The 22,623-nt window shown below is 34.5% G+C and overlaps 1 protein-coding gene across 1 annotated transcript in view; it reads left to right on the top strand.

The window, feature by feature from the left end:
• Positions 1-22,623, top strand: part of UTRN (utrophin) — a 603,735-nt gene that overhangs the window by 527,874 nt on the left and 53,238 nt on the right. The window contains 4 exon segments of the mRNA XM_030928184.1: positions 1,879-1,964; positions 6,553-6,710; positions 10,530-10,696; positions 13,808-13,919. Coding sequence (XP_030784044.1) covers positions 1,879-1,964; positions 6,553-6,710; positions 10,530-10,696; positions 13,808-13,919 — 523 coding nt within the window.

The raw sequence follows: 22,623 nt of genomic DNA, 5'->3' as shown, positions 1-22,623 counted from the left end.
GGGTGATTGACAGCGTCGGTTGTCTTCCTGATGATATTTCTTTCTTGTGTTGTGACAGTAGAGTGGGGGTCATGCTTTAACCATTTTTCCCTGTAGGGATCACTTCGTCCTTAGCCACATTCGTGTACTTGTCTCAGCTCATTCACAAAGACTTCTGTTATCCTCTGCAAGTCTATTGTCTGACTGGGTCCAGAGAGTAAACATTTTCTGCTTTTGAAATGAAGCAAACATTGTCTGTTTCATGTGATAATTAGGAAACTTCTAAAAGATATAAAGTAGAAACACAGTTTGTAGCATGGCTCTCTGTAAAGTTAATGTGAAACTAGTGTTTCTGTAATTGTGAGAAATGAATGATTATATTAATTTAGAAAGTCTGCTTAGAAGGACTATGCTTATTTTAATATTAAGTATTAATCATTTCATAGGTTAATTCTGAATGTCGTATACCTACATACTAAGGGTTCAGTAAGTTTATTAGATATGATTTAATATAAATTACAAACTCTTGCCTATTGAGGGAGTACTCTGAAAATACATCGCACCAATCCCTAAGCACATTTGCCTTTCTTATTTATTACATACTTTACATGTCGTAATATGCATACAGAAAATTCCTTTAGTACATATAATTGACAGTGGAGGAATATCAATTAGTATTACTAATAAAAATATCAATAAAATCAGTGATTAAATATAGTTTGGCAAGAAGACTGCATAAAATTAAAGTTACATGATTCAAATATTTATGTTTTTAAAATAGCACAAATTGTTAACTTTTATACATTCATATATTTATGTAAACTTTCAGTTATAGGTTTTAAGTGTGCTGTACTTGTGTGTTTAAAACAAATAAGAAAATTGACAATAAAAACCTAAAATGAAAATGGATCCTAAATCTGCAATAATAAAAGATAGCAATAAAGGCTTTTTTTCTGGGCTATGTGTTATTCCATAGCAAGGATAATATCTTATTAATTTTTGTAATTATCTTACAATCCCTAGGACTGGGACTACTGTGACTAACATTTGGTAGATTACTCAGTAATTCTTTGATAAGCAATGAAATTAAGAAAACTCTGTGCTTTTAAAGTTAAAAAAACATGTTTCATCTGGTCGACTTATAAGTGAAATAGAAATGATCTCTCCTTAGTGTTGTGTAAAACTATGTTCTAGTGTTGGTTATTTAATACATTCTGGTTTTAATTATAATTTGATACTTCCCCAAATAGTGATTTCACATCTGTCTAAGATCACTGACTATTAAAATTGAAATAGTAATTTATAAAAACTGCATTGACAGAAAATTAAAGACATACTAAGGGCTTATAATTTGCTGAATACTTAAATATCAATATTTATACTTAATTAATACTTAATTACCAATCAGTATTCAGCAAGTTGTAAGCTCTTAGTATATAATTTTCTTGTTTGTGTTCTTGTTTTTAGATATATGATTAGATTTTTCTTACTGTATGAAGTCACATGTATGAAGTGTGTAGCTGTAGCTATTTTGAATCTTGAATCTACAATTATTAATAGATAGGTTTAATTCATAGTATTTTTAAAGGTGAAATCTTTTCAGCTTTATAATTATCATTGTCATTTTGCTTTAATTTGTCCTTCTTAGTTCATGTGTTGTGTACAAAGTGACTTCAAGCTGTGTATTCTTCTAGACTTGGCCAAACGCCTTGTTAATATATGTCATGAAATTACAGTATAGGTTTAATACTAGTTGTTGAAAGTTAATAGAAAAGTTGCATCTTTAAGATACAATTATTTTTAATGGTTTACCCCCAAGAAAGTAGACATTCAGAAACAATTAACATGCTGTATATGGTTTTAAATGCATCTAGTACATTAACATTCTTATAATTTTAGGGGTCGAACTGGAAAAATTAGAGTGCAGAGTCTGAAGATTGGATTGATGTCTCTCTCCAAAGGTCTCTTGGAAGAAAAGTACAGATGTATGTAAGACCTTTCATATACCAATAGTGTGTTTAGTAATAATAATGATTATAACAATTTACTGGAAACTTACATTATATAATTTGTTAGTAGTAATAGTTCTCTCTCTTTTTCTTAAACCTTACTGTGCCTATACTAAGTTGAACAAAAGGTGGCAGTGCAAAGACTTGGGGCTTTGTGTGAAATGAAAAACTGATTATAACTAAGAGATGAGGTGCCTGGATGGAGTGAGACCTAACTACAAATTATATTTCATTTAATTCTTAGAATAATCCCTCCATAATGTAAGCACTGGGATTTCCATTTTCCTGGCTGAGAAAATTAATGCTGAGATAGGTTAAGAATCTAGTCTAAGACTGCAGAGCCAGTAAGGGATGGGGCTAGAATTAGATACTAGGTTTTTCTGACTCCAAAGCCCAAACTTTTTTATTTCTTTATACTTCCAATGCTTAAAAGAAAAAGATGAACTAGAACCTTTATGGACATACATGCTAATCCTAAATAAACATATTTTACCATTGTGACAAAATAAAACATGATTTTTAAATTTTTGTTATATTTAGATTTACCAAATAAATCAATAGTGTTCCTTTATCTGTCAGTTAATGAAAGGTGTCTTGGCTTTGGAAAAGGCTTGTGCTCAGGAGCCAAGGGGACCTGTCTTCAAATTTCTGCCACTTAGTAGCTGAGTGTCTTTGGGCAGGTTATGTGATTTCATTGAATATTGCCAACTAAGAGGTAATAGTATTCCCATTTTACAGTTCAAGGAGTTGAAATTTAGCAAATTTTCTTCAACTGAAACCCGAAGCTAATAATTCCTGCTTGGAAAAGAATTAGGAGTAATGTTTAAGGTACCTAGAAATAGCAATTGTTGAATAAATGGTAGCAATTGCCGCTGAGTCCCCAAACTCTTAACTGCTATCACATATATTTTGATTTATTTTTGTCCATAAAATGTGAATTTGATCCCACCATGCTTATTCCGAGATGATTCTTTACAGAGAAATCCATACACTTGTGGGAGAGGATTAGGGATATTCTGTGAATAGAGAGATACTAAAAAACAGTAGGATATTTGATTATAGGCCCTGTAAACTTAGTTCAGTTTTGTGTCTTATATGAACATGAGTACATTTTAATAGCTTTTATATTCTGGGATTGCTGTGAGGTTATTTGATTTTGAATTTCAGGTCTAGACCGTGATGGCCTGTTTTTCCTACATAGTTTGACAAGAATGTCAGTGAAAAGAGATGTGGATTTATATGAAATGAAAAGCTGATTGTAGGATTATGAGATGGGGTGCTATGATGGAGTGAGAGCCTAGTTAGCCATACAGAAGGAGGCTTTGCACAGAGCTTTTGCTTTGTGGCACTTTATCCAGAATTTAAGTAGTTTTCAGAATCATAATCATGAAAAGATGTAATTTCCAAAGCTGAAGAAGTTATCATTTTTATAATGATCAGGAAAGGAAAATGTTAATGAAAATATCAATGTTACAAAATTAGAAATGGATTTTTTATCATCTCTGATTTGGGGTTTCTTGTGCTACTGAAATAATTAGGGTTCTCTGAAAGTAACAGTTATAGTGTGGCGCTTACTCTGAAATATATGCAAATTCAACCTCAAAGCTTTCATTGTCTATAATTCAACATTAACTTTCAGATTTTGGAAGGGGAAGCAGAAGCCTCTGCAGTGAATTTCTCATATTTAATTGAATTCACAAAGTATGCCATTTTAGGACTAATTAAATAAGAAATCTCTTGGGTTTTAATCTTTAATCTAAATCTTTACTGGGATATCCAGACTTTGGAATGTCCTGGGGTTTTGTTTTGCTTTTTACTTTGAGGACCTTCACCACTCTGATTCCAGTTTTTATTTCCCCCTTGATATCAGAAACTTCCTCATTATTATTTCCTTTATTAGAATTAATATTCAAGACAGTTTGCTCTTCAAATGCAATGGCAAGGCCGCCATTCAAGATCATTGGTATCTGTCTGAACATTGATTTTATTAATACAATGCCCAATGTCAGTGTCTTAACCCCGTAACACCTTTTTCTCTTGGTCCTTTCCTAAGAATATTCCTTGTTTAGGTTCTAACAGTGCTCTGGTCTTTATGCTTATAGCTGGCTAGCTTCCTCGCCTCATCAAAAACACATTTACAGATCAGGCACAGTGGCTCATGCCTATAGTCCTAGCTACTTGGGAGGCTAAGGTGGGAGGATTACTTGAGCCCTGGGAGTCGGAGGCTGCAGTGAGCCATGGTCAGACCACCACACTTCCAGCCTGGATGACAAAGCGAGACCTTAAAAAAAAAAAAAAAAAAGTACACATTTTCAAACCATCCTTTTAAATTATCATTAGCATCTCTTCTGTGCTGATTTATTAGAATTTGAGTTTTTTAGATTATGACTTTCTTATTACCCATTCCTTTACCCTGACACTGCTTTTTGTATCTGACTATAATGTTGAGAATGTGAACTTTTGTAGAAACTTTTATAAGGATTTATAGAAATATGTCAAAATGTCTAAGGACACTTTTGTCCTTATGTTTTGTGAGTAGTTTTACCTAAATAGTGACATAGTGGTATAGCCCTATGTCTCAAAAGAGGAAAGTTGGGCATAGTTGATCTTGCTGAAAATGTACACTTTTATGTAAAGATTATTATACATATGCATCAACTTTTATTTACTTAACAGACCTCTTCCCAGGGACTGGTTTAAAATAAACATCATACTAAGACTGCTGGATAAATATTTTTGTCTATGATAGCCTTCTTTTTTTAATGGAAAGAAACAAGTAGAGCTCTAACCAAATCTAAGTGAAAAAATTATAATAAAAATGAAATTTATCTTCATTGAATTTGCTTTCCCTATGTATGCTTATAATTAAAGCCATACTTCATTATAATTACTGTATCAATATCACTGAGCTTGATTCAGTTTGAAATTTCACCATTGACGACATTAGATCTAGCATTATATTCCTTATAAAAAGAGAGAATGGGCCGGGCACAGTGGCTCACGCCTGTAATCCCCAGCATTTTGGGAGGCCGATGTGGGTCAGATCACCTATGGTCGGGAGCTCGAGACTAGTCTGACCAACATGCAGAAACCCTGTCTCTCTAAAAATACAAAACTAGCCGGGTGTGGTGTTACATGCCTGTAATCCCAGCTACTTGGGAGGCTGAGGCAGGAGAATTGCTTGAACCCAGGAAGCGGAGGTTGCAGTGAGCCAAGATCGTGCCATTGCACTCCAGTCTGGGCAACAAGAGTGACGCTCCATCTCAAAAAGAAAAAAAAAATAAAAAGAGAGAGAGAGAGAAAATGATACATTTTGATCTGATATCAGGTACTGTTTGAAAATATTTTTAGAATCCAATTAATATTTACTCCACTTTCTTCTATTCTTGGAAAATTTCACATGAAGAACATTTAGATTTTAAGTGCTTTTGAATTTTTAGAATTTATTTCCAAAAAGTATTAATTTCTATAATGAAGTGGATTGTTTGTATTTGAAAGTTCTTCCTCTTCCAAAAGTAACTTATCTTAGGATATTAGCTTTATTGTTGAAAATTATATAATAATTTTGATCTTCAAAGTATTGTATATGGTGAATAAAAGGTAAACCAAGAGTGGACAAAATAGAAGAGTTTTAATTTTATTGAATTAAGAGAATTATAAAACAGATCAGTTTTTTAATGAATGGAAAAACCTAAAAACTTTGTGAAAATATGCACACATTTTAAAATTTGATATTAAATGTATTTCATTACATAAAGTAAAACAAAAATAGTGTTTATAGCTAATAAGGAATGGGAGACTAGCCCGAAAGAGAAAAAGCACACCTTCTTGTACTTTTTAGTGCTTCTTATATAAAATAGATGTGAATGTAAAAGTCTTTAAAATAAGCTATAATATAGGTACATTTAGTAGAATATTGAATTTAGGAGTGAACACAAAAAGTTGGTAAACAAATCTGTTAAAATTTGAAGGTTTGTTATTTAAGTTACGTTTATCCTTTTATTTTTTGTTTTTAATTTTTTTTGAGTTGGGGTCTTGCTATGTTGCGCAAACTGGTCTCGAACTCCTGGCTCAAGTGATCCTCCTGCCCTATTCTCTCCAGTAGATGAGATTACAGGCATGCACCACAGCACCCAACTACGTCCATTCCTTTGACGAGTCATGAAGGAAGCTTTATTTTCGCTCATTCTTTCTCAGTAAGAAGGGAATTTCTTATGAAGCTCATAAAATTAATTCATATGGGCTTATTGTATCATTTTAAAAAGGAAATTTGTGTTTATTGATTTATATTATATATGCATGGTTTATGTTTATATGTATATATAACCCATTCTTGCAGGAACGGGTTAACTACATGCTTCTTAAAATAATCTAATATCATATGTAATGCAGAATATTAAGATCAGAATATTAAGGTCATTGGAATTCAGGAGGCAATTGATCAGATTCATGTCCTTCTGAAATTATTTTAATCTACATGTTTCAGTCCACATTACCAAAGATATATTTTAAGTAAAAAAACGCTGTAGGCAGATGGAAGTTAACCTCTTGCCTCTCTTTGCAGATCTCTTTAAGGAAGTGGCAGGGCCCACGGAAATGTGTGACCAGAGGCAGCTGGGCCTGTTACTTCATGATGCCATCCAGATACCCCGGCAGCTAGGTGAAGTAGCAGCTTTTGGAGGCAGTAATATTGAGCCTAGTGTTCGCAGCTGCTTCCAACAGGTAAGCATGAAGGATCACTGGTACGCAGGGTGTGTTGGGGAAGGGTTTTGAGGATGTTCTGAGACATGGAATAGGAAACTCAGGCTGGAGCCAAATGCTGAAAGACTTTGGGTACCATCCAACAAGTGGTATATTTTATTTCCTAAGGCTCATTCGCTTCAAAAAATAGCAACCCTTGCAAAGAGACTTGCTGTTTTTCTTTAATAAAAGCTACAGTCTTTAACCTGTGCCATTAAATGCTGTTCGTTCTGCCCTTTTCCTGTCCTCCTCTCCTACCACTCCTCTCCTTGCTCTCCACTTTCCAGCTGCACTGTTTTATTTCCTTGATTTTATTTTATTTCCTCAGCAGTGCCTTTGGACCTGTGTCTGCTGTTTAGACATTCTTCCTTCCCCATTGCTCACTAACTCACTTCTCATACCTAATCCTTATTTGATCTTTAGATTTTAGCTTTAACTCTCACATCCTCAAAATCTTTCTCTGACCTCTTCAGATAATGCTATATTTTCCTATTATATTCACCTTAATATCTTCCACCTCTTCCTTCTCATACTCAGTACAATTATAATTACACACTGAATTATATAATTCATGGCTTAGTGTTTGTTTCTTCTGTAGGAACCTAAGCTCCATGAAGACAAGGACTGTGGCTATCATTTTACTGTTGTATCCTGTCTTAGTTCATTCAGGCTGCTCTAATAAAATACTGTAAACTGGGTGGCTTTTAAACAACAGAAATTTATTTTCTACAGTTCTAGAGGCTGTCCATGATCAAGGTGCTAGCAGATTCAGTGTCTGCTGAGGGCCCGCCTTCTAGTTCATTGCAACCTTTCTTGCTGTTTCCTCATATGATGGAAGAAGTGAATGATCTGTCTTGGGCCTCTTTTTTTGTTTGTTTGTTTTATACTTTAAGTTCTGGCGTACATGTGCAGAACGTGCAGGTTTGTTGCATAGGTATACACATGCCATGGTTGTTTGCTGCACTCATCAACCCATCATCTACATTAGGTATTTCCCCTAATGCTATCCCCTAGCCCCCCAACCCCTGACAGGCCCCAGTGTGTGATGTTCCCCTCCCTGTGTCCATGTGTTCTCATTGTTCAACTCCCACTTATGAGTGAGAACATGTGGTGTTTGGTTTTCTGTTCTTGTGTTAGTTTGCTGAGAATGATGGTTTCCAGCTTCATCCATGTCCCTTCAAAGGACATGAACTCATCCTTTTTTTACGGCTACATAGTATTCCATGGTGTATATGTGCCACATTTTCTTTATCCAGTCTATCATTGATGGGCTTTTGGTTCCAACTCTTTGCTATTGTGGATAGTGCTGCAGCAAACATACGTGTACATGTGTCTTTATAGTAGAATGATTTATAATCCTTTGGGTATATACCTAGTAATGGGATTTCTGGGTCAAATGGTATTTCTGGTTCTATATCCTTGAGGAATTACCACACAGTCTTCCACAATGGCTGAACTAATTTACATTCCCACCAACAGTGTAAAAGTGTTCCTGTTTCTCCACATCCTCTCCAGTGTCTGTTGTTTCCTGACTTTTTAATGATTGCCATTCTAACTGGCATGAGATGGTATCTCATTGTCGTTTTGATTTGCATTTCTCTGATGGCAAGTTGACCAGTGAAGATGAGCTTTTTTTCATATGTTTGTTGGTTGCATAAATGTCTTCTTTTGAGAAGTGTCTGTTCATATCCTTCACCCACTTTTTTGATGGCGTTGTTTGTTTTTTCTTGTAAATTTGTTGAAGTTCTTTGTAGATTCTGGATATTAGCTCTTTGTCAGATGGATAGATTTTGAAAATTTTCTCCCATTTTGTAGGTTGCCTGTTCACTCTGATGACAGTTTGGTTGGTTGGTTGGTTGGTTTGTTTGTTTGTTTGTTTGTTTGTTTGTTTGTTTTGCTGGGCCTTTTGTTGCCATTGCTTTTGGTGTTTTAGTCGTGAAGTCTTTGCCCATGACTATGTCCTGAATGATATTGCCTAGATTTTCATCTAGAGTTTTTATGGTTTTAGGTATTACATTTAAGACTTTAATCCATCTTGAGTTAATTTTTGTATAAGGTGTAAGGAAGAGGTCCAGTTTCAGTTTTCTGCATGTGGCTGGCCAATTTTCCTAACACCATTTATTAAATAGGGAATTCTTTCCCCATTGTGTGTTTTTCTCAGGTTTGTCAAAGATCAGATGGTTGTAGATGTGTGGCGCTATTTCTGAGGTCTTGGGCCTCTTGTATAAGGGCACTAACCCCATTCAAGAGAGCTCCACCCTCAAGACCTAATCATTTTCTAAAGACTCTACCACCTTGTACCATCTCCTAAGTGGTTAGGTTTTTAACATATGAGTTTTGGGGGAACAAAAACATTCAGACTATTAGATTTCCTACACCTTGAACATCATACCTACTTTAATAAGTATCTGCTAAATAACAATTAAAATGTCCTGAGTTCTTTTTAAGACAAGATTTTAAATATATATATACATTAAAGATGTTATTAAAGTATCAGTTTTTTTCTTTGAAACTACGCATACAAAAGAGAGATACACAAAGTTTTATACTGATCTAAGTTACTAATTTTAAACTGAGAAAGCACTTTAGTTTCTTTTTAATGTTTATTGCATATAAAGACATTTTAGAAATGTTACTACTGATGTTATACATATGCATAAAGTACAAGTCTACAGATATTTTGGCAAAGCGTAGCCAGTGATTTATCATTGCTAAGGAAAAAAAAAGGCTCACACCCTATCTTTGAGGAGAATTGATGTCATGGGTTATTACATTTTATAATGGCCCTTTTTCTTGTTTTAGAAATACAAAAAATATCAAATGCAAATTCTAAATATGATTTATAGTCATACATGTAGGTTCACAGAATGACCTCAACAGCAACAGGAGGATGAAATTGGTAGAAATTTTAGCCTTGCACTTAGGAAAATTGCTTAGTATTGGGAGTTGTAGAGGGATTGGGGAGTTTTATGTAATTTATCCTGATAAATTTGAAAATCCTGCAAAGTATATCCATAGCAATATGCTTCCCGTGTGATGATATAATGGGACTGGAGCAGGACACACAAAAATGACAGCTTTTATTTAGCATTTATAATGGCCTTCAAGTTTGTAAAATTATCAGTGAGTCTTTCACAAGTTTTTACTGTCTTAGATTAATTTTTTTTTTTTTTTTTTTTTTTTGAGATAGAGTCTTGCTCTGTCACCCAGGCTGGAGTGCAGTGGCGTGATCTCGGCTCACTGCAACCTCCACCTCCCAGATTCAAGCAGTTTCTCCTGCCTCAACCTCCCGAGTAGCTGGGACTACAGGTGCACGCCTCCACGCCCAGCTAATTTTGTGTGTGTGTGTTTTAGTAGAGATGGGGTTTCACCGTGTTGCCTAGGCTGGTCTCAAACTTCTGAGCTCAGGCAATCCGCCCACCTTGGCCTCCCAAAGTGCTAGGATTACAAGCTTAAGCCACCACGCCTGGCCGAATGAGTTTTATAGAATTATTTATGTAAAAAGATGACTTGGAATTGGGTGGTTTTGGTTTTTGCTTTTGTTTCTTTCAAAAGCTGAGTATATTGAAGTCTTGGTATTTTTTTACTTCTTCCTATGTGACAATTTCTGCTTTTTCTACTCATAAGTTCTAGAATTTTCTTGACTTGAAGAACCTTAAAGCATTGGGATTTAACTGACATGGAAAGAGTTATATAGTTTCCTCTTCTGCACAAATTTTCAGAAGATTATGAAGCAACAACACTTGCTACCATTTAAATGAAGACATTTCTTCACTTTTAATATATATCTTTTTTCACCAGAATAACAATAAACCAGAAATAAGTGTGAAAGAGTTTATAGATTGGATGCGTTTGGAACCACAGTCCATGGTTTGGCTGCCAGTTTTACATCGAGTGGCAGCAGCAGAGACTGCAAAACATCAGGCCAAATGCAACATCTGCAAAGAATGTCCAATTGTCGGGTTCAGGTAAGGCGTGCCAGTGCTGGAGGAGGCTATTTTCTGTTCCCTTTGCGTAATCTCAGTGGTATGTCCATCCTCCATTCCCATTTGGAGGTTTGCCTTCTAAATACATGGTATGTTCAGCATGTCTCATCTATCAAAAAGTGGCATTTCTTCTTATAACTACTACATGAAGCATATTTTATTATTGTTGCTAATATTATTTTCATTTACACTACTTTGGTCAGAACCAGAGATTTCTATGAATGTCCATTTACTTAGGTCACAAAAATGATTCATGCATGAAAATTGTATGGCTGATTATAAATATATAACCCTGATGGAATTTGGTGAATATTCTGAGGTCTTTGGGGTCAAACTTAGCAAACAGGAAGCAATGTTTAATTACCGGCTGAGAAGTAACCAAATGACTTTGTGTTACTTCTGCCAAGTTTGATATGAAGTACATTAACCTGACTTCTTCCCATGAGGAGCACTGCTAAATGCCATACTTTAATGTAATCAGTGTTTCAGACGAGCAGATCAGAGATTAAGGTTATGGGAGAATATTCAGGAGATAGTGTATTGAGAAGTAGCTCTGGAGTCAGGCTACTTAGACTTGAATCCTGGATCTATTGTTTGGCACTGAGACTTTGAATAAGATACTTGGCCTTCTTGAACCTGAGTTTCTTCAACTTCGGATTCTATGAGTGTTTCCTCATAGTAGTAGTTAATACATGAAAGTGTCTAGGGCAGTACCTATCACAGAGTAGGCATTCAGTAAATGTTGGCTCTTTTTGTTACTACCAATAACATCATTAGTGTGATAGTAGCTAAACCTATGAATGTATTGTTGAACATCTTCATTAAGTGGAAATGCCAGAAAAACCTGGACAATGCTGTTGCTCAGTAAAAGGCAGGATTAGAGAGAGGTATAATAAGGTAGAGAACAGGATTCTTCAGAGAAGTAAAGAAGCATAGTGTTGTGGAAATCAAAAGAGAAGGCTTTAGCAAGATGGTAGAGGTGTTAAGTGCATCAGAAAGATTCTTTGAATCAGAAGTCATTGGGAATCTTAGAGAGGATTCTATCCATGTCATTATAAAGATGGCTCAGGAAAATACATAGGCTAGTATGTGCAAACAACTTGTTTAAAAAATCTAACTATAACTTAAAGAAAATATGTCAGGATATTGAAAATTGGAAGATGGTAAGTGATATATTGTCTTCCTTTTACTTGCAGTGTATATTTTTCCTGTTTTCTACATTGAGAATGTAGTACATCTAAAATTTTTAATTTTTGAATGAAAGAGAAATATGTCCAGAGTTGATACCTGGTTTAGGCACAAGGCCGAGCAAAGGTTTCTTCAAGCTAATGGTAATTTAATTATTGCACAAAGATTACCCATGAAGGGAATGAATAAAAGAACAATTCCAATAGTAAAATAGGGTCCAATTGGAATAGGTCTGATTAGCTTAGTTGTAAAAAGATGCATCTTTCTCTGTGTCTTCAGAGAATGAATGGAAAGGCAAATACAGAAATAAAGAAAGAGAAATATGTCTATTATAGAATAATCTTATATAATCTTAACTTCATTCAGACTGTCTCTCAAGCTTCTACCATATATATATATATATTATTCATTTTCCCTGAACTTTTATAAATACTGCTAGAGGTTTTCACTAATTACCTCCAAATTAAATGTTAATGAAATCTTAGATTTACAGAATGTTTTGTAAGCTGGGAATTTTTTCAGTTAGAATCATACACAGTTGCTTAATAGTGGTTGCATAAATAAATTAGAGCTTTAGTTCTCTTTCTTGTTAACAAAGTGAAGGTAGGTAATCCAAGACTGTTTTTTGTGACCACTTGGGCCCTTAGCTCTGTTTTCATGCGCTGTCATCCCTAACATGTGGCATCCATCTTCAAAGTCACTTCATGCTAACAAAGTGACTCTTCTGGATGTCAGATCCATTTTCCAGTGGGGAGGAAGAGAGAGCATGCCTCTTCCCAACTGAGTCAGTCCCTTGAAATTCCAATTAGAACCCCACCTAATAACTTTGGTTTGTATTGCACTGGTCACCACCATCAGCAAGAGAGGCTAAGAAACAGCAATTTTCTCAAGGCTCATTGCTAAAATGTGCTAACAGCACAAGGGTATGTTACCAATGAAAAAGGAAGAATGGCTATCTGCCAAAGGAGTATTCAGCAGAAGATAAAATTCCATTTAGAAAGAAGATGTCAATCATACCTGTCAAGCCATGCTGATAGACCAAGAGATGTTGTTAGTGTATGTGATTGTTTCAAACCAGTAGCTTCCTTGGCAAAAGTAAGCTGGCTGTAGTATATGCAGAATGATTTCCTTAAGATTGATTTGCAAGTGATTTTTCAGGTCATTCTAGAAGCTACTCAGCACTTAGTAGTTTATAGTCACACAACCTTTAAATTTTGCTTCCATTCTCATTCTATTGGTTGTATCATTTAATTTTTTTCTGTAGATGTGGGTATAATTTATGTTCTTAGTTCTACCAGCAATGCTGACAGAATATATTTGGGAGAAGATGTTTTCCACTGAGACTGATAGAAACTGGTCATCTAAGGTTTTGCTTTTGTAAGTACGATTCTACAAGTAGAAGTCAATGTACAGTGTCATTCTTATGCCAGAGATTTTAAAACACCATTTCCATTCAAGGATGCATTGTGATAAAGGCTCTATTTAGTTTTTCCTCTGTTACACAGTATTTCTTGATTTCTTTTTTTTCTACTGACTAATTTAAACCAAATATAAAAGTGCTCATTGTTAAAAACGGTATCTTTGTGAGGGAATTTTAAAATTCATTTCTTATTGATGGTGTAATTGATATTTTAAAATTTGATGTTTCAACTTAATAGATATAATTCTTTTCTTGTCCATCGCTTTCCATTCATATTCAAACATTAAAATAAACCTTCTGACATGCGTATTTACCTCCCTCTCATGTATAAACAGATGGAAGCATGTTTCAGAGACTTGAACTCCAAAATTTGATTTTTTTTTTTTTTTTTTTTTTTGGTAATTTGGATGAATGAAGTTTCTTACCGCAAATTTGGACTAAATAATAGTAATGCAAGCCAATAAATTTTCTTTTGTTTTCTCTAGGTATAGAAGCCTTAAGCATTTTAACTACGATGTCTGCCAGAGTTGTTTCTTTTCGGGTCGAACAGCAAAAGGTCACAAATTACACTACCCAATGGTGGAATATTGTATACCTGTGAGTACTAACCCACTGTTTTGTTTTTAATACATTGCCATTGAATTAACTAATATCTAAAATGTTATTGTTTATTTAGACAATCTTTTTTGAAAAAATATCACTTTGAAGATTATGTTTTTTGTTTTAAGTAAACTCGTTTATGTTGAATTAATTAGTGCAGAAAAAAATAGTAACTTTTTTTAACATCTGTGTTTTGATTTTAAACTTTTTTGGTAGCAAATTCTTTTAAGAACTGATGGTGACCTACATTGAAAATGATACTATGTAATGAAAAATCATGGTTTTTTTAGACATATTTATGTTTTCATAGTTACATACTATATTCATATTAGCAAAATACAGAAAATGGAGATATTAAAAATATAATTCCTAATTATAGCTCCTATATAAACTACCTTCTAATTTTTCAATGTCTCTGGTTTTAAGATTCTATTCATATTTATATTTATATTTATGTATTTTTGTTCCTGATATTTTTCACTCAACATTCCATTTTGTCAAACAGTATAATTTTTTTTTAGTCACAAAATTTTTAATTGAGTGAATTACTACAGGTTCCCTTAAATTTGGACATTTCGTTTATTTTCAATTTTCTGATGTTATAAATAACACTTTTACAAGTATCTTTGTGAAGGTAGCTCATTCCAGATATTATGTAAATTACATTGCAATAGAATAAAGCACTATAAGTAGGTTATTTGAGTCAATGAATATGAGTATTTTTTATGGTCAAAACACTTGATGTTAAGGTTTTTTTTTCAAAAGAGGTTTATCCCACTTTACATTATTATCACATTTTGTTAAAGTTTCAATTTTACTATAGCCCCACCAGCATTGGACATAAGTTCTTGTTGTTCCTTTGATTTACAGCTATTTTTTCCTGAAGTTATCCTCATGTTCTATTAATAGCTATTCTTTTACTTCCTTCCAAATAGTGCCCAAATGTATTCATCAAGCTGTCTATTTTCTTTGGTTTAAGGAATTGAGTTACTTTTTTGGATCATAAATTGACAGCAGGGCTGCAATACTTATAAAAGTTACACATATAAATCTCACACTCATAGGTATCTTATCTCAAATAATTAAGTGCCCTGTGTATGGAGAAGAAATCTCTAGAAAATATTGGTGAATTATAATGGAGGAAGTGCCCATACCACATAATAGCTTTAACCAGGAAAAAGAAATCTCCCCAAGAAAATTTGTGAAACATCATTTATTACTATTATTAACTTATTTATTCACCCAACAAATTAATACTGAACATTTTGTAGGTGTCAGGCCCTCTTGTCAAAGATAAACAAAACCAGACACTAGTTAAAATGGTAAGGACAGATTTTAATCAATAATACACTGATTATACACATATACTTCTGTTTGTACAGAGGTGACTGGGTGTTTTCAGGAGGGAATAGACTGGGGAAACAAAAGAGGGACTTGAGCAGCGGCAAGAAAGTGAAAACTGACCCAGCATTGGTCAGCATCAGTTCCATCAGACCAGCTGTGTCTGTGAGCTGGCAATTGTCAAGAGTTAGGATTCTACCATTCCAGAAAGACTGGGAGACAGGGGCCCTATCCTTCCTGATGATTACACTTCAGAGAAATGACTTTCGGGTCCTTGAGAAAGACACCCCTGAGTTGTTGGAGATACATACACATCTCAAAGGGACAGAGGAAGGATTCCCCATTGTAAGCCCTTTTTAGTAAATGTCCTAAGAAAGAGTGAGCAGGGAACTGTCTTCAGGTGTTGGCTAGAGCAAACAGGCAGATGCTTTAAGAGGGCAGATGCCTTAATGATCCCCTTTTTTAGGGTAATCTAGGGATGTGGCCTTGAACTGTTAGGAATTATGTTCATGTTTGTTCAAGTTTTTTAATGGAGAAGTGGGTGGAAGGGTATGGACAAAATGATTTGTGCTGAAAATTTGCAGTTTTTATAGGTCAGGGCTTCAGTAAAGAACAGAGCTTACTGGAGGCCAACACAAATTTGGTCAAGGAGAGAATCCTTGTCAGTCATTTCAGCTCTGATAATGTATCATAGTATACCCAGAAAGACAAGATTGTGGACTTTCCTGCTACTCTCCCTTTAGGAGGAAGAATGTGTGAGAATGAACAAGGAAACAAATAAATGAGGTTATTATAGATTGCAGTAAATGCCTTTAAGGAAATGGATATATAATGAGATAGAATGATTAGAAGAGACACTTCAGATAAAGAAATCAGTAAGGTTTGTCTGAGCTGACATTTGAGTTGAGACCAAAGTTTGAAGGAAATTCAGCCCTCTAAAGAACTAGTAGAAGCATATTTCAAAAAGAAGAAACAGAACATACAGTGGTGTGAGATGGGAAAAAGGTTAGCGTGATTGGGCTACAGAAAGTGGAGCCTGTTCCCCAAGGGGCACATGGAAAGGAGCACTGGCTACACAACTGCAAGTGCCCAGTGCAAAATGAAACTGGGGCGGGGGGGGGGGGGCCTTGTTTAACAATTATTAAGACTTCCAAAGTGGCAACATCAGAGCAGTAAATCAAGTTCAAGGCCCTTCTGATTGTAGGACCCTGTGCAACTGCATAGGTCCAATATATTTGAAGCCCACACTGAGACTGGGAAGGAGGTGGATGTAACCAGGGAACAGAAAGAAACCAGGACAAATTTGACGAAAGAGAGACAATAGTAGGAGATGGAATTAAAAAGAAAGGCAACTATCAGATTGTATAGAACCCTGGGGATCATTGTAAGGAATTTGGATTGGGGAAAAATGTCATAGTAATATTTACATGAGTAGCTATTATAGAAATTTAGAAAGCTGATTATAAAATGCTAGTATCAAAATATCATAAAGTAAATATATGTTGTTATAGTAAAGATATATAAAATTACTCTTTTTCTTGGTCTTAAATGTATAATAATTCTTAATGGCTTTACAAAATACCCAAACAATTTGAAACCCACGTATCTTCAACAGTTGTCATCCAGTGGGTGCATGCTTAAGAATCACTGATACACGTTTGAATTCCACTCTCCAACTACCAATTTTAAATGAAATCTGTAAGGTACCCAAAACTGTTCTTGTTGCATAGTCTTTCAAAAGTCGCTGTTATCATTTCCAAGATTGCAGCTTATCCTGCATTATACAAGGATAGCTTCATTTTTCAAGATATCCTTTGCCCATTTCTGAGGCTTTGTAGTGATCTTATCAACAGCCTACTTATAAATCATCTGTATGACAAGTCACTTTCTGCATTTGACCCTACAACTTTTTGTAAAATAACTAGAAGTATGTATTAATTGAATCTTTAAAAAGATGCTTGCATTTAATAGCAATGAATGACCTGATTTAACTGCTTTCTGAAATTTCTTTCTTTTCACCCACGTTCTTTACATTTGCTCTACTGTTTTATTTATGGTTCATCCACCTTTTACTCAACATTTCCTGAAGTCATTTCATGTCTGCCTTAGAAAATGAACTCAAGTGTGGATTTGTTCAGTACAGTGATAATAAGCACCATTTGAGTGTTAAATGGATCAGACCTTTCCATATGGACCTTGATGTTTACATTCCTCAGAGTGTGTCTCCCTTTTTGGTTAAGAAGATGCTCCAGTCACCTTACTGACTTCATCTCTTTCCTTTTCAAAGTCCTTTACAGCTGACTCTGAATGTTTCTATTTTTAAGAGCTTTCTGCAATTTAGAAACCTTATTTTAAATCCACAATGCACCCTAAATGTTTTGCCAATATATCTGCTTATAATTTATGGTAATGTTTGCCTTTAGCTGTAAGAAGACTAATGGTATATGAATGAAATATGACTCATGAAAGTGTTTTATGATATTGATAATTTATATATATGTAAATTATCTGAAGAAATGTAGCAGAATTTTTATTTCTCTAGGAAATGACTTTTTGTCTTATTTCCCCCTACTATTCTATAATCCAAATTTGTACATTTAAGAATTATTTCATTAGGCTTAATAAGAGTTGATCTTCAAGAGACAGCATGACACAGATGATATTTAATGCCTGTCATCATTCTGTCTCCATATGTCCAAATCCTACCTTCTCACAAAAACAGCTCACCTCCCACTTTGTGTGTGAAATCTCCCCCAGCTCCTCCAGTTTTACCCTCATCAAAGCACTTAGTTCAGAGGCCTCTGCCAATAGCCTCTACTTTACCAATTAACTTTTGATTCTATGTTCCCTTGTATCATTTTCTAACTGTGCGGTGTTTTTGTCTTCTCAATTATCTTTTTACCTCCTTGAGGACTGGGATGACTTTTATACTTTTCTCCCTGTGTTAGTTAAATTTGCCTCATAAAAGCCAAATGAGCTCATATCTGAATTTATAAATACTAATTATAGAATATTAAAGCTGGAATTAAAGCTCTAAGAGATCATCTAACTTATCTTTATTTTGAAGGAAAAACTAAGTCTTAGAGAAGGTAAGTGGTTTGTGCAAAGTTGATGGCGTGGATTTAGTGACTTAACTCCATTAGGGAAACACACACACACACACATGCCGTTGGAAAATAGGAGTTTATATATATCCTAGGTGGAATATTATGTTTGTTGAATACCCTTTTACATACCAGGCATTTTGCTAGGAGTTGGAAATACAGAGAAAATTTCATGAAGGAGAAAAAATACCTCTATGTGGAGAAATTCAAGACTGTAATATTTTTTTAGAATGATTAAAAATCAAGACAGTAGTCAATTTTTTTTTCATATTATCCATGCACTACATCTTTGAATTCAGGGATTATTTTTTGTAAATAAAGTTATGTCTTATATTAAGATGTTCAGATTTAAATTTTTTAATTTATGATGATTTAATTTTGTTGTGAAAATTACCCTACTCAGATCTTTAAAATCATCTTTGTTGTAAGTAACCAAAATTTAATTCAAATTAGAAACATTTTTATATGTTAGGGCATATAAAAGATAGTGTGTGATTTTGTTTTTTGAGATGAGATCTACTGTGTTAGTGAATTTCAAGTGTATTATCTGTAGCCACATGCTGTACATTAGGTCTCCAGAATTTATTTGTCATATAACTGAAAGTTTATACCCTTTGACCAGTCTCTTCTCTTTTCCTCCATCTCCCAGCCCCTAGTAACCACTATTCTACTCTCTGCTACTATGAGCTTGACTTTTTTTTTTTTTTTTTTTTTTTTAAGATTCCACATATGAGTGAGATCATGCAGTATTTGTCTTTCTGTATCTGGGTTATTTCACTTAGTATAATGTCCTCCAGACTCATCTAAGTCATTGCAAATAACAGGATTTCCTTCCTTTTTTATGACTGGATATATTTCACTGTATTTTCTTTATCCATTTATCTGTTGTAGGATACTTAGGTTGATTCTGTATCTTGGCTATTGTGAATAACGCTGCAGTGCACATAGGAGTATAAATATCTTTTGGAGATAATGAGTTTATTTTCTTTGGATATGTATCCAGAAGTGGGATTACTGGATGATGCGATAGTTCTATTTTTAATTTTTAAAAGAACCTTTAGACTGTTTTTCATAATGACTGAACCAAAGATAGTTCTTCTTTAAATTGAAGAGTTCTTCTTTAAATTTCACATGATTTATAAAAGTTCATACAATTGCCAACAGTGAGAGAGAACTGGATAGGGTTAAATACTAAGAAGAATGGGAAATGTTTAGAATAGCTACTAGGGTCAATCATGAGTCACACAGAGATGAATAAACTGATTGCTACCTTGCCACAGGAGTGCAGCTGAGGTTAATTGGCAAGGATTTGTAGTTTATGACTCCCTCATTGCTCAGCAGCTTTGGAATTAAAAGATGAAAAGTATATTTGAAGGCCAAGGGAGTGAAAAATTCAAAGGTGTTAATGATACTGTAGTTGATTTGAGGTATCCTCATGCTGAAGAAATCCCGTGGTGGGATAAAGGGCTAGAGATCAAGATGATGGGGAAAGAAGAGGTTTATTTATAATATAAGAAGTGAGAAGAGTCAGAAGATTCCAGTCAGTGAAAGATTTTTTCAAGTTAGAGATTTTGAACTAAAAGCTGTTTTAAGTTATAATGAGGCCTGAGGTATGCCCACACCCCAATGTGTGACTGAAGTAGGACACAGAAGGTTCTAGAAATGAGATGGCTTTTAGAAAGTCATCACTGCATCTCTAGAATTGAAGTGACAGACAGGTGATAGCCCTGTCTGGCATTGTACCATCAAAGGAGAGGGGAAGGGCACGTTGGCTTTAGTAGATGAAGCTAAGGGGAAAAGGGTGTTTAGGAGAGAAAAAAAATATTTTCTTCCCATCTTAGTTTCATAGTTGAGGCTCCTGTAACAAAAGATAGATTAACAAGAGAAGTGCATACAAATTGATTTAGTATAAATTTTACATTCCATGGAAGCCTTCATCAGGAAGAGAAGACCCAAAGAAACATGGAAGCCTGTGTATTTTTATGCTTAGGTTTGATGAAGAGTGGACAGTTGTGTAAAAGTATGATTGAATAAGAAGATATGACCTAATGCTAATGAACTAGGGGAACTTAGCAAGGCCTGTTTGTTCGGATTCTTCTCTGTGTCCCCCTGTCTTCAGTGATAAGGATGTTTCTTCCCTCCAGGAATAAGGAGGGCATCTCTCGATTAAGGGTCTTATGACCCTTTAGGTAAGAAGCGTGGGAGAAGGTCAGAGAGATCTTGCTACATCTGCTGTTCTCCTAATGTGCCACATTTGGAGGTAGTGTGTCCTGAACCCTTGCCAAGTATAAACATCCTTTTCTCTTGGTTTTTATGAAAGAGAGATTATACAGCCACTAACGAAAAAGATTATATGGGAGATGGCATTATCATGGGAGCATCAGGATTGATTCAAGGAGGTAGGTTGAAATAGTAATTATGAACAAGATGTAAGGGAATGTGTTAAAGAACACAGAATCCACTGTAATGGAGAAAGAAAGGTAGATAGGCAGTGTGCATATGGTGAGGTACAGTAACCCCATCCATGGAGAGAAAATGTGAAATAGAGCAAGGTAATGGAGGAAATAGTAAAAGGAAAGAAGGAGGAAATAAGCAAGGAAAGGTTAGCCAGGAGTGAAAGGTGGTTTGAGAGACATATTTGCTCGGGGAGAGGAGACGGGATATTTTCAGAATTTTGTAGCTTGAAAGGTCAACAGCATCAGCTACTTCCAGTATTTCAATTGCAAGGGTAGATTCATTGTCAATGTCATAGTTCAATTTCTGAGCTTTACATAGGACTAGTTTGTACTGGTAGCTTTGATGAGTTTAGTGAGAAGAGGCGACGACAAGAAAAAAATACGTCGATGAGTAGCAGCTTATTAAATTAATACCACTCAAAAGAGATTTATATTGCAGGTTTTAAGCAAATACAGTTGTTTTTAAAGCAAGAGGTTCAAACATATTCTTGTTGATATTGATTAACATATAGGGAAATAAGCCAAAATTACATGTTTTTCATGAGAAGAATCATATTTTCAGTGAGAAGAATTACAATTTTCTAGTAAAAAAGTCGAATTTCTTTTTTAAGTTAAAAGATAAATTATGCCTTTTTAAAATGAACTATATGCCATTGGCAAAAATAAAACTCACAGACAAAAACAAAAAGAACAAAGAAAAAAAATCTAGAAGCAGTTGTTTTGACCAATCCTGTCCACCCCTGCCAACATCAATGTACTTCGTAAGACTATAAAAATAAAATATTTTAAAAATGCTGATTCATTCTTTGGAAAGCTCTACCTTGAGTTAGGGAAGTTTGGTTTTTGGCAGTCTTGTCTCTTCAGATGTGACGTGGGGTGTTTGCCAATATACTGAAAACGCAGCATCACGGCTGTTTCTCTGACCTCAGCATCCTGAAGTGGTGTTTCAGCTTCTGCTCACCTTACGTTGTTTTCCCAGTAGGTCCAGTGCATTTAGATTTGTCATTAGCTTTTAAGGTGAGGTTTGGGCAAAATCCATTTTACTTTGGATGATTTATCATCCTACTGATTCTTGACTCCTTGGTGATTCTGCTAATGCTGATTTTTTTAGCTTCATATTTTTTCATTAGGACTTGAAAGTCTCTGAGCTTTTCTTACTGATTGCATCCTATCCATGGAATTCAAATGTGTCTGAATTTCAACTTGTTGAAATCATTGAAACTTAAATAAAAACTGAGAGGTTGTTTTATAGTTTAAAAAAAAAAAAAAAAAAAAAAAAAACCTGTTAAGAATGTCTTTAAAATAAGTCTTGTGATAATGAAATGTACCGCTTAGCAGTATGTGTACACCAGTTGGGACTACTGATTTCTATATTTAAGAAGTAACTCTTGCTAATGAGGGTGCTGTTCAACAATGATTTTAGCACTTGTGCATGATCCAAATGATAATGTTTAATTATTCTGCTTCTGTGCCAAATGACTGTGTTTTTTTTTAAATATATAACCTTGATTTACCTCTTTGTAAGTCCTTGGTTTCCTCTGTATGTAACTTATTCATATTTATAATTAACAGTTTAAATCCACTGTTTGGAGCATTAAGGAATTAGTTAATACTGATATCTCAAGTTAAGAAGTGGCCCCCCAAAAAAATTGTTGGGAGAATTAAAACAAATATTTTTTGTTTTGTTTTGTTTCTTTTTTTGTGGTTCTTTATCTTGTTTTGTGTAAATTGTTTGGCAATTAGAAGTTATGTGTTACAGGATTTCGCTTATTTGGTAGCATTGTAAATCGTTTCCTTTTG

Source organism: Rhinopithecus roxellana, chromosome 4, assembly GCF_007565055.1.
Source record: "Rhinopithecus roxellana isolate Shanxi Qingling chromosome 4, ASM756505v1, whole genome shotgun sequence".
Taxonomy (NCBI): Eukaryota; Metazoa; Chordata; class Mammalia; order Primates; family Cercopithecidae; genus Rhinopithecus; species Rhinopithecus roxellana.
The sequence above is the reverse complement of the archived record's forward strand: the minus strand, read 5'-3'. Positions and strand labels throughout refer to the sequence as shown.